Source organism: Benincasa hispida, chromosome 4 (assembly GCF_009727055.1).
Source record: "Benincasa hispida cultivar B227 chromosome 4, ASM972705v1, whole genome shotgun sequence".
NCBI lineage: Eukaryota > Viridiplantae > Streptophyta > Magnoliopsida > Cucurbitales > Cucurbitaceae > Benincasa > Benincasa hispida.
In genome coordinates this window covers 67,257,512-67,270,980 of record NC_052352.1, presented here as the reverse complement: position 1 = coordinate 67,270,980, position 13,469 = coordinate 67,257,512, and the positions used below count along the sequence as shown (strand labels likewise).

General features: G+C 34.9%; 1 protein-coding gene across 1 annotated transcript; it reads left to right on the top strand.

The window, feature by feature from the left end:
* The first annotated feature begins 8,796 nt into the window (after positions 1-8,796).
* On the top strand, positions 8,797-12,882 carry LOC120075426 (probable splicing factor 3A subunit 1). Its single transcript, XM_039028806.1, has 3 exons — positions 8,797-9,151; positions 9,937-12,207; positions 12,319-12,882. The coding sequence occupies exons 2-3, from the start codon at positions 10,039-10,041 to the stop codon at positions 12,586-12,588; spliced, it is 2,439 nt and encodes an 812-aa protein (XP_038884734.1). The 5' UTR covers positions 8,797-9,151; positions 9,937-10,038; the 3' UTR covers positions 12,589-12,882.
* The last annotated feature ends 587 nt before the right edge of the window (positions 12,883-13,469 follow it).

Sequence of the window (13,469 nt, the reverse complement as noted above, 5' to 3'; positions counted from 1 at the left end):
ACAATGCTATGAAACCCTGTAATGTAAATGTGTTAAGTTCTGAGTTAATTTGTTTAGTTTATTGTTGAAATGTATATATTTAGGGTTTGAGCAAATTTAACAGGTTAGATAGGCAGTAAATGCCAGCAAAAGAGTTAGTAACTGCTGCAGTCACCACTCCATCCAGGTTAAGAGGGTAATCTAGAGCGGGGTGTGACACATTGTGCTTCTCAAATTCATAACACGTTATCAGCATGAGCTCCTGTCCTTGTCCCCACTAAGGTAAGTCATAAAGGTATGTTGGTTTTTCCCTCTTCGTTATAATTAATAAGTTTAATGTTATTAATAAATTTAAAGATATGTTGGTTTTTCCCTCTTCATTATAATTAATAAATTTAATGTTATTTTGCATATTCTGTTAGGATTGGTGTCATAATTCTCCCGGAGTCTCGTAGTTTGTAATTTATACACATTGTTATGAATAAAATAAGAGTTATTTTATTTGGCATTTACTCATATCTAATAAACAAAACTCCATGGTTATTATATGTAAACTTAAGCATGTACATGAGACATACAAGTGGATCATGCCTTAAGTGATAACCTAAAAAGGTCTGTAGTATAAGGATTAAGGAGGGATACCTGATCCTGGTGACACTACGAATACGACCCACTTTGTAGAGGTTTGCAAATGTTGTGAACTACTACAGATGGTAGATTCTTGACAATTCATGTGGAGACATGCAAACGGAGGTTTCCTATACAAAGAGTTTGTATAAGACTGGACCACGAGATGACTAGTCTCTGTATATAACTCCATTGATACTTGAGACTTACATCTCACCTAAACGACCATAGGTGACATGACCTCAATCCTGAGTGTTTTGGGAACTCTTGCCTTTGAAGGCGGTCATTTGATTAGTATGGGTGAGAGTAGCTAGAATGCCAACTCAACATCCTACTTTTTTGGGGACTTGTCTGATCTGGGAGCTGGGAACTCAGTTACACAAAATGATATTCACTCCTTTCTCGAAGCAGGGGTAAGTAGATAGATTGCAACCTTAAGGGTTGATTCCAGGTCTTGAACATAGTGGCCGGGCCATAGCATCTCTTTGAAAGAGAGGACTCAGTCATAGTAAACTTATGTTCATTAGAGAAATAAGTGGTACTTAAGGAGTTAGATATAAATATAGGGGCATAACGGTTATTGGCTCAACTGTACTTACGAATGATCTATGAAGGGTTATCGCATTGTTGATTGGTTGATATGGACACATAATAAATCTGTAGTAAGGAGAGTTCAGCTGTCAGTCTTTAGTGGAGTGCCTAACAGTTAACAGATGGTGGATCCCGTGACTAAAGAGTTTAGTCAGTTGTTCACGTACCGTTGGAGCTTCAAGCTACAGGTCCATAAGGTCCCCTTGGTAACCCAATGGATTCAAGTTGAGAATTAGTTCTTGGTGTTGATTTGAAATATTCAAATTGACAAGAGAAAATTTGATTATATATGATATGATCGGTATGATGTATGAGATACATCAAGTGGAGAATTAATGTAAATGAGATTTACATTAAATACCATTAAATAGAAAAAGAACTATGGTATATATGTTTCATGAGATGAAATATTAAAACTATAGGTTACAAATATAATATGGTAAGTTGGTTATCATATATATTTATAATAATATTAATTATTGTATAATTATATCTTTTTCTCTAATAACCAATTGAGTGGGAGGTTATTGGTGGTTTCATGGTAACCGTGAGATAAAAGAAAAAATGTTTTCCTAATTTTAGAAGTTGTAGAGAAAGAGTTTCTATTCTCAGAAACACTCATGAAATCGCTATCAAGTGAATAGGATTCACTAAATGATAGCTGATGAGAGACTAAATGATCATGGAGTGACACTATATGATAGTTCACTCAGCTGGCCATTAGCTAAACGATCTCGGAGCTTTTGCTAAACGATCGTAGAGCATTTGTTAAATGATTGGGCACCATCTATACAATAGACCTTTGCCATCTCCCACTTCCTGAATCATTTACATGATTTTTATTCCTCCGGTCTCTTCCTTTAACCAAGTCCACACAAAGTCCACACTTTTGGATTCTCACATCGAGAATACCAAGGTAGCCATTGTGGTGGTGTCTTACTCAACTTGATTGAGGTCGAGGTTTTGGAGGTCGTTCATTGAGTTCGTGGTGTTCGGGTGGTAGTTGGTGTGATCATGTTGTGTTGCGGTCGCTATGTTTGAGCGTTCGTGTGTTGTAGTCTTGGAGATTGAATGAGCGTTCATGATCGAGGGAGTTTGAAGATGAGTCTTTAAAGGTATGTTTAATCTTTCCCTTGATTTTATTGAAAAACATGTTGTCATTTTGTATTGTGCATGACTTGGTTAGTTTCTGTTTCTTGATTATAATTGTGTATGTTCAATTGTGAATGAAATTTGGAACGATCATTTCGCTGCTTATGGAAATCTTCATGTTTGATTTCCTTCATATTCAATATCTATTAAATTTCTAATATAAGTACAATATTTTATATAGTGCTGTCATGACAAATCTCATAAAAATTAGGATTTGCCGCCCTTGATATTAACGACAATAATTATTTGTTATGGGTACTTGATGTCGAAATTCACCTGGATGCTATGAACCTTTGGGAGACTATTATAGAAGAAAATACGACATCTAGTCAAGACAAAGCAAAAGTTATGATTTTCCTTCGTCATCATCCCCACGGGGGATTGAAAATGGAGTATCTTACAATAAAAGATTCCTGTATCTTGTGGAAAGATTTGAAAGAGAGGTATGATTAGCAAAAACAGTTATTCTTCCTAAAGCCGTTATGAGTGGATGCACTTAAGGCTACAAGATTTCATATCAGTAAGTGATTACAACTTCACATTATTTAAAATCAGTTCGAAATTGTTGTTATGCGGAAAGAAAATTACTGATGTTGATATGTTAGAGAAGACAATTTCTACATTTCATGTTTTGAATATGCTCTTGCAACAACAATATCGAGAGAAATGTTGAAAATAGAATTTTGAGTTAATTTCATGTCTTCTGGTGGGCAAACAAAATAACGAGTTATTGATGAAAAATCATAAATCTCAACCAACAGTAACGATACCATTCCCTGAAGTGAATGTTAATAATCGTAGTCGAGGTTGTGGTCATGGTCGTGGTAAAGGAAGAAATAATAATTATTTTCGTGGTGGTCGCTCTAATCATTCAAATTTCAAAAGAACCATACAAAATGATGATTACAAAGGAAAAACTCCACAGGATAAGAGTTCAAAGAGTGTTGAAAATAAATGTTTCCGATGCGAAATGACTGAGCATTGGTCACATACCTGTCATATGTCAAAATACTTAGTTGACCTCTATCAAGCATTCCTGAAGGAAAAGAAGAAAAATGTGGAAGCAAATTTTACAGGATAATGATATATTTGACCCATCCCATATGACAAATTTGGATGTAGTAAACTTTTTTGAATCTTCTAAAGAGAAGATCGACGTAGTTGATGGATCAACTGTTTCTTTTGATTTTGAGAATATTTAAACTTAAAGTTGTTTGTTTGTTTGTTTTTTTTTTTTTTTTTTATCTATCTTTATGTTTTTTAAGTAATTTTTGTATATTTTAATTGTTGTTTTCTTATTGTAATCATTTTCTTTTAATGAAGAAACCTAGATAATTTTCATATGTTGGGTGACTAAAAAATGAGTAAAAAAAATCTATGTTCGGTAGACAGTGTAACTACGTATACAATACTTACAAGTAAAAAAAATATTTTTTCAAATTGACAATGCTAGAAGTAAAAGTCAACACGGTATTAGGTTATACAAACCTGATCGAATGTTTTGGAAAAGAAAATATCATTTTGCCTAAAAGAATAAAATTTACAATTAACAATGCATTGTTCTCTAGTTAATCAAATAGAAATCTTCTAAGTTTTAAAGCATCGGCCCTGGTGATGGCTCCCCTTACTAGTAAAGAGAACTGGAAGGGATGCTATTGATGCTATCGGGACTGCTCTACGTTAGAGAGGGGATTCCTATCCCATCCTTATTCTATCTTTGCTTTATACGTTGTAATGGTTATTATATTGAGTCTGATAGTAAGAATAATATGGAATATCTATATATCATATCCACTGTCTCAAATAAAAAATGTATATTGGAAGAGTTGCCTGTTTTATCTTCTAGATTATATTATACTCATATACGAGTAATTGAAACATATGTAACAATGAACTTGAAGTTCATGAATCCAGACATATTTACAATTTGGCATGACCGATTGGGTCATCTAGGATCTATAATGATGAGGAGAATTATTGGGAATTCAAATGGACATCCATTGAAGAGCCAGAATATTCTTCAATTTGATGAATTGTCATGTGATGCTTGCTCTCAAGGAAAATTGATAATTAGATCATCACTAGCTAAAGTGGAGACTGAATCACTTGCATTTTTAGAATGAATTCATGGTGATGTATGTAGACCTATTAACCCACCAAGTGGACCATTTAGATATTTTATGGCATAATAGATGCATCCAGTAGATGGTCACACGTGTGCTTATTATCAAGTCGAAATCTTGCATTTGCAAGATTACTTGCTCAAATAATTAAGTTAAGAGCACAATTTCCTAATTATACAATTAAGACCATTCGTCTTGATAATGTTGGTGAATTTACATCCCAAGCTTTTATTGTATGTCAATTGGGATAAGTGTTGAACATCTTATAGCTCATGTTCATACACAAAATGGTTTAGCAGAATCATTTATAAAACGTTTGCAATTAATTGCAAGACCATTACTTATGAGAGCTAAGCTTCCTTCATTTATATGGGGACATGCTATTTTACATGCAGTGTCACTTGTACACATTAGGTCAGTTGCTTATCACAAGTACTCGTCGTTACAATTAGCTTATGGTCATGAACAAATATTTCCCATTTGAGAATTTTTGGATGTGCAATATATGTTCCAATTGCTCCACCACAACACATTAAGATGGGTCCTCAAAGGAGGTTAGGAATATATGTTGGATATGATTCCCCATCAATTATTAAATATCTTGAACCCCCTAACGGGTGATGTATTTACTGCATGATTTGCTGATTGTCATTTTAATGAGACAAATTTTCCAACATTGGGGGGAGAGGAATTAAGAAATTGGAAAAAGAAATTACATGGAATGCATTGTTATTGTCTCATTTAGATCCCCGTACAGATCATTGTGAACTTGAAGTTCAGAAAATAATTCATTTGCAAAATATAGCAAATCAATTACCAAATGCATCTATAGATGCAAAGAAAGTAACTAAGTCACATATACCAGCTGCAAATATTCCATCAAAAATTGATATCCCAATACAACAAGTTGTCACTAATGAGTCTGAAACACGCTAGAAGTGCGGTAGACCAGTAGGTTCCAAAAATAAAAATTCTCAAAAATGAAAAATAATTAATAGTGGAAAAGACTCGATTGAGGATGTAAATATCCATGAAGAAATCCTCGACATGACTAGTGAGGAAGGTGAAATGCCTAAAGATAATAATGAGATTTCAATAAACTATGTCGACCAGTAGTCCGAACACCAGAAGGTGTTAAACCTGTGGGATACAAATGGGTATTTGTGAGAAAAAAAATGAAAATAATGAGGTCACAAGATATAAAGCAAGACTAGTTGCACAAAGTTTTTCACAAAGACTTGGTATTGATTTTGAGGAAATGTATTCTCTGGTGGTAGATGCAATTATATTAAGATATTTAATTGACTTAATTGTTATGAAAGTCTAGATATGCATCTTATGAATGTAGTCACAATATATTTATATGAATTTCTTGATAATGATATTTATATGAGAATCCTAGAAGGATTTAAGATACCTGAAACTTATACATCAAATTCCCGATAATGATATTCAATAAAGTTATAGAGATCACTATATGGATTGAAACAATCAGAACGGATGTGATACAATCACCTGAGTGAATATTTATTGAAAGAAGGATATCAAAATAATCCAATATGTCCATGTGTTTTTATAAAGAAATCACAATCCGGATTTGCTATTATATGATGACTTGAATATAATTGGAACTCTCGAAGAACTTTCAAAGGTAATAGTTAATCTTAAAGAGCTTGAGATGAAAGATCTCGGAAAAACAAAATTTTGCCTTGATTTTCAAATTGAGCATTTAGCAGATGGAATACTTATTCATCAGTCAACTTAAAAATTTTGAAAAGATTTTGTATGAACAAAGCACATCTATTAAATATTCCAATGGAAGTCCGTTCATTGGATATAAAGAAATATATATTTCAACATCGAGAAGATAATGAAGAACTTCTTGGTCTTGAAGTTCCATATCTTAGTGCAATTGGTGCACGTATATATCTTGCTAATAATACAATACCAGATTTTGCATTTTTAGTAAATTTATTAGCAAGATATAGTTTTTCTCCAACAAAAAAAAATTGGAACGAAATCAAGCGTATACTTCGTTATCTCGAGGAAAGATTGATATGGGTTTGTTTTATTCAAATAAATCAAAATTTGATCTAGTTGGTTGTGCACATTCTGGATATTTATTTGATCCACACAAAACTAGATCTCAAACAGGTTATCTGTTCACATATGGAGGGACAACTATATCATGGCGATCGGTGAAACAGACTATAATGACCACTTCCTCAAATCATGCTGAAATTATTGCAATTTACGAGACTAGTCGAGAATGTGTATGGCTAAGGTCAATGACTCAACACATTCGTAAAACTTGTGGTTTGTCTTATAATAAAAATCTCCCAACAATATTATACAAAGACAACACAATTTGTATAGCCCAAATCAAATGAGGATATATTAAAGGAGATAAAACAAAGCATATTTCACCGAAGCTTTTCTACACTCATGGTCTTGAAGAAAATGGTGAAATCACTGGACAACAAGTTTGTTCGAAGAATAACCTGACAAACTTATTTATAAAGGCATTACCAACCACAACTTTTGAAAAATTTGTGCACAATATTGAAATGCGGCGACTCAAAGATCTTAAGTAATATTTTCGTAAGGGGAGCAAATATATTGTATTTTTTAGGAGTATTATATGAAATATGTATTTTTTTTCTTCACTAGGTTTTTTTTTCATTGGATTTTTCCTGGTAAGGTTTTAAGGTGGCATGTTCCACAAATATATAATGGGCATTTAAGGGGAGTACTATAAATATTATTAGATGCTCATGCTTAGTGTCCATTGACCATGTGTCATGCCTCCATTTTCCAATGTATTATCCATGTGTCTTGTAAATATTCATTTTTAGTGTCAATGCAATTCACCTCCTACTTGACAAATTGCTTATAAATAGTAGCCTTTGGTGGGTTTTGAAAGACATACATTGGGCAAATTCCATACAAATTTGAGAAAGTGGAGAAATTTGAGAATTTTTCTCATTTCTTATTTTGTTAATTTAATTTAATTAGTTTATTTACATATTATGTTTATTTATTTTATTATTATATTATATTTACTTTAATATTATATTTTATTATCATGTGTTCCATTGTGTTTCTCAAATTCACAATATTTTTACGTTTTTTTTTTTCCAATTTTTTGAATTCTGATAAGTTATGTCAAAAGTTTAATATTGTTTTAATTAACATATTTTTAATATCACTCAAAACGAAGGTGGAAAATTTCGATGATGGCCTCGAAATTTGTCGAAATTTCAGTAGATGGAATTTCATTTTTTTTTTTTTAAAGATTTAGGTTGAAGTTTTTTCAATTTTATGGTCATGATTAAATATAATTATATAGTTTCACATGCTAGTATATTGTCAATATCATTTCCAATAAAGTATTAAACTTTTTCAATGTTCTATTTTTTCTAATTTCTATTTTTTCTCAATTTTCAACTTTATTTTCAAGTCAAATTTTTATTTTCAAAGAAATTTAATTTGGCAAAAACTAAAAAAAAAAAGAAAAAAAGAAAAAAAGAAAAAGACCTATATTTATTTTAACTTCATTCAAAACTTTTTTCATTAAATTTTCACATCATTTATTACCAATCATTTCACCTAAAAATATTCTTAAAATTTTTCTTATTCTATCATTATTCTTCTATTTCTTTTTTAAGTTTATACTCTCATATTGGTATTTAAACATTTACAATATATACATGTTGTCTTACTTTATAAAAATAATGGTTAAAATGGTCAATTATAATCTAATTAAACCATAATCAAAATGATGTTCTAGATTGCATACATTAGAATGGAACTTATTAGAAAAGGCTTTCCCACATTCACACCAAAAGAAAGAAAGGAGAGTCGTTTCATAGTGCTAGAAACCTTCTTCTTACCGAATGAGAAGATCCTAAAGAGTGACTCAAGATTTAGAGTTGTGGTGTGAGAAAGCTGAAGTACATATGTCGATGGTTGGAATGTTCCTGTCTTCGATAGATCCTTATCCGTACAAGTGATAGTCTTTTCCATCTGGATGTAGAAAATGATTTTGATGAGAGGAAAAGGAGAAATATCTAATGACACACCATAAGCCGGGAAAGCATAGTGAATAGTTTCATGTCCTACCACCTAGTGCGTGCTATAGATGGTCTAGCTAGAGATGCTAAAGATAATTTCATAAGCTAATTAAAATAATTTTCTATCAAGTTTTCGAAATTTTCATTGACATCAATATTTTCATATAATAAAGATCTCGATATTTTTCAAACCATCAATATAATATTAGTTTCTTAAAATTATTATTCTTATTATTTATTTTTCACGAGCCCTAATTACTCAAAAGTTTCACCCTCCCGCACGAAATTTGGATTTTTTCCTCTCTCCTTTCCAGCCGCTAACACTTTCCCTGCCCTTCTGTCCAGTCTCTCTCTCCCTCCGCTTCTCCTCCTTCTTCGGCAGCTTCTTCTTCCCCGGCGACGACCCACGAACGGCGACGGGGGGCAGAAACTTCTGGCGAGCAAGCGACCGATACCCACGCTTCGAAGACGTGCAGACCATATTGTACCGGCTCACTCTTCCCCTTTTGCCAGCGCTGCCGTCTACTTGAAATTCATCTCTAGTTTTCTTATCCATTTCCTTGTCCCGAAGATCTCTCTTTGCCCTCTCTTCTCTTTCTAGAAGAGGTAAATACTTCATCTCTCTCCTAGATTTTTCCTTCTTATTCCTGATTTGAAGTTTGTAAATCATGCTGTCATTATGATGAAACCCTTTTAGTTTGTGTTGTTTTTCACAGTTAGTTGAACAGATAAAGATTTATTTTTGGCTTTGGAAAGGTGTATTAGGGTCTGCTTGTTTTTTGTTTCCATTCGGATCCATGATGGGTTTGTTGATTTTGTATTTTGTATTTTTTGCGTTTCATTTCTTTCCTGCTAAGCATCTCTTCTTGTGATTTCTTGTCTGCCCATCGTTTTTTTTCTCTTTGTGGAGAAAATGATGGAAAATTAAAGTTCTGTTGACTATGATCTAGGTTTCTTATTAGTAGGTTTTAGTTTCTTCAGCAATGAAGCTTAGTAATAATTAATAATGCACTTCAGTTTTATTCTAATAAGAAGATTAGGAATTTGTCTGGCTTCTTTTGTTACTTCCTCTGCTACCATAACAGCCACTGAATGTCACATGAAAATTTGACACTTGTTAACGCAACAAATGTGTTAGACACTAGCTGTACAAAGTCAAATTGGGTTCATTGATGTGGTAGACATGTGTTAGATTTTACATTTACCTTTTGGCATAGTTTTATTGTAAATGTAATTTTAATATTTGTTGCTTGGGGTTTCACCTCTCTGGATTATACATTGATTATTTCCTGTCTTTAGTATTATATTAGTATTTGAAAAGACGTTAGGGTTAATATCAACCATACTTTTGTGAACTATAATGGCATTGCTCTGAATCTTTAATTTTGCAGATAACAATAGCTTGCAGAAAGTTTATATCTTGCTAGTATGAGGCGGTGTTACCATTGAAATATTTTCTGTTTGTCTTCAAGTCTTATTTTATTGTGGAGAAAATGCTTGGCTCATTTGGACCAATCTTGACTCTTCCAGCTCCTTCTGAGGATTCAAAACCTACGGTTCAGGATGAGCAGGATGAAATTATTAATAACAATGAAGTGGATAAAGACAACACCAACTCTGCACCTGCATCAGTTGCAACTCACACTAAAACTATTGGTATCATACATCCTCCTCCAGACATCAGAAGCATTGTCGATAAAACTTCACAATTTGTTGCAAAAAATGGACCAGAATTTGAGAAGAGGATCATTGCAAATAATGCCGGTAATGTGAAGTTCAATTTCTTGAACCCTTCAGATCCCTACCATGCTTACTATCAGCATAGGTTGTCTGAGTTTCGTGCCCAGAATCAATCATCTGCACAGCAGCCTTCACAAGCTGCAGATTCTGCTGCACCTGCATCAGCCCCATCTGGTCCAGCTGCTGACAACAATGAAACAATGTCAGCAAAGCCTGATGTTTCTGCTTTGTTCAAACCTGTACGCAAAGTTCTCGAGCCTCCAGAGGCTGAGCAGTATACTGTTCGTCTTCCTGAAGGGATTACAGGGGAAGAATTGGATATTATCAAGCTCACAGCCCAATTTGTTGCCAGAAATGGGAAATCGTTCTTGACCGGATTGACGAGTAGAGAGATTAATAATCCTCAGTTTCATTTTCTAAAGCCTACACATAGTATGTTCATGTTTTTTACCTCCCTTGCGGATGCATACTCCAAAGTGTTGATGCCTCCCAAGGGGTTGACTGAGAAATTGAAGAAAAGTGTTACTGACATGACAACAGTGCTCGAGAGATGTGTGCATAGACTTGAGTGGGAACGTTCACAAGAGCAGGCAAGGCAAAAAGCTGAAGATGAGATTGAGCAGGAAAGGATACAAATGGCTATGATTGATTGGCATGATTTTGTTGTGGTTGAGGCAATAGACTTTGCAGATGATGAGGATGAAGATTTACCTCCACCAATGACTCTTGACGAGGTAATTAGAAGAAGCAAGATTTCTGTTGCTGAGGAAGAGATTGTTGAGCCTGGGAAGGAGATGGAAATGGATATGGATGAAGAAGAGATGCAACTTGTTGAAGAGGGTATGCGTGCTGCTAGGTTAGGAGAAAATGACAATGACAAGAATGATATGAAGGTAGATGAGGAGTCAGAGCCACCAATGAGAATTGTTAAGAACTGGAAAAGACCTGAAGAGAGAGTTCCTGCAGAAAGAGATCATACAAAATTTGTTGTCTCTCCGATCACAGGTGAACTAATTCCAATCAATGAGATGTCTGAACATATGAGGATTTCACTTATTGATCCAAAGTACAAAGAGCAAAAGGAAAGAATGTTTGCCAAGATACGGGAGACTACACTTGCTCAGGATGATGAGATCTCACGAAATATAGTTGGACTGGCACGACTTCGCCCTGATATATTTGGTACCACTGAGGAGGAAGTATCAAATGCAGTCAAGGCAGAAATTGAAAAGAAGAAAGAAGATCAACCAAAGCAGGTCATATGGGATGGTCATACGGGAAGCATCGGCCGCACAGCAAATCAAGCTATGTCACAAAATCTTGTTGGAGAGGATCAGAATGATGCTACTAACAGTGATGCAAGGAACCTTCCAGGCCCTGCAGCTTTGCCACCGAAACCCGGAGTGCCATCAGTTCGTCCTCTCCCGCCTCCACCAGGACTAGCATTGAATCTTCCTTCCCTACCTATGAGTGCACACTATTCTACCTCAATTAGCGGTGGGCTTCCTATACCCCCACCACAACCGCCTGTTATCTCAATGATTCCGTCTGTTCAGCCACCACCGCCTGCAATACCTGGACAACAACCTTTTTTCATGAATCGGCCCCCTTCTATGCCTCCACCAATGTCTATGAATGCACCAAATATGAGTGTCCCACCACCACCCCCGGGATCTCAGTTTACTCACATGCAAGTTCCACGGCCTTTTGTTCCTCTCCCTGCCCCTCCACCTATGAATACCATGATACAGCCTCCACCTATGCCACAAGGGGTTCCTCCACCACCTATGCCCCAAGGATCGCTGCCTCCTTTACCACCTGACGAAGCTCCTCCACCGCTTCCTGATGAACCAGAGCCAAAGAGGCAGAAGCTTGATGATTCTTTGCTTATGCCAGAAGACCAGTTTTTGGCACAACATCCTGTAGGCACATTTTGTTCTTTGTCTACTTATCTATTAATATCTTAGTGTTGATTACCTCGATAATAACTTTGACTATTTTACTGAAGAGTTATTATTTTTTTTTTGTGGTAGGGACCTGTCCGTATCACTGTATCTGTTCCTAATCTTGATGATGGAAATCTTAAAGGCCAAGTTCTGGAAATTACTGTCCAGTCCCTTACTGAAACGGTTGGAAGTTTAAAAGAGAAGATTGCCGGTGAGATCCAGCTTCCAGCAAACAAACAGAAATTGAGCGGGAAACCTGGTTTTCTCAAGGACAATATGTCGCTTGCTTATTACAACGTTGGAGCAGGGGAAGCACTTTCCATCTCTTTAAGGGAACGTGGTGGTAGAAAGAGATGAACAGATCCTTGTTGCATACTAGTTGAGGTTTGAATTTGGACTTTCCTAGTAATATTGAGACATACTGCTATATGTTCGAATTGGGAGTGTATTGATCTGGATTCAACTCCCTCCACTCCTTACGATGGGACTGTAAAATTGCTTTCTAACTGTATTCTTACCAGGAAACTAGATTATGAAATATATGTCGGAATTTTGAGGATTTGATTGTGTTCACGTAGGTTATTAATCACAGACAGCCCGAAGAGGTAAAATCAAGCATTAATTCACCTGTCTGTGTCAATTAGTGATGAATATTCGTTTGCTACTGATTTTCATTAGCCTTCAGTGTTGATTTTATTCATTTTTGAGGTTTTTGGTATAAAGAATCTCATGCTATGCTATCATCCATTACTATAACAAAATCAAAGCTCTAGCCTTCTGCCTCCCTTTCCTTCAGAATTTCATGTTCTACATTTTGCTATTGCTATTGCTATTGCTTCAATTTCATTAGAGAACTCGTGTCAATGATACGAATTTCTGTCATTTTGTGCAATGATCCTAAATCTTTTCTCTGTGTTTCCTTAATCTCCCCTCTTTTGAAGGCTTCCATTGTACTCTTACTCTAGTTTTGGCTATCTTTATCTTCTCATTTCCAGTTGAAAGACAGAAAAAAGAACAAATTTTCATTCCCTAAAAAATGGGTCATGTAAATAATTAGAGACGGGTTAGTCTTCTTTTGGGATTGCTTTGAATGGACTCTGTTATTTGGATCACAAGAGAAAGGACAAACTTGGTTTCTTTTTCTTTCTATAATGAATGTTGTTGATGTTCAATCCTTCACAAGGGTGGAGCACATTGGAGCTAGGGGCATGAGTCACTCCTCAAATTATTGATTTTCG

What these genes read in the sequence shown, in the direction of transcription:
- LOC120075426 (XM_039028806.1), top strand. Translation starts at nt 10,039, where the DNA reads ATGCTTGGCTCATTTGGACCAATCTTGACTCTTCCAGCTCCTTCTGAG. An exon ending in AGTTTTTGGCACAACATCCT is followed by an intron (nt 12,208 to 12,318) that starts GTAGGCACATTT and finishes TTTTTGTGGTAG; the next exon opens with GGACCTGTCCGTATCACTGT.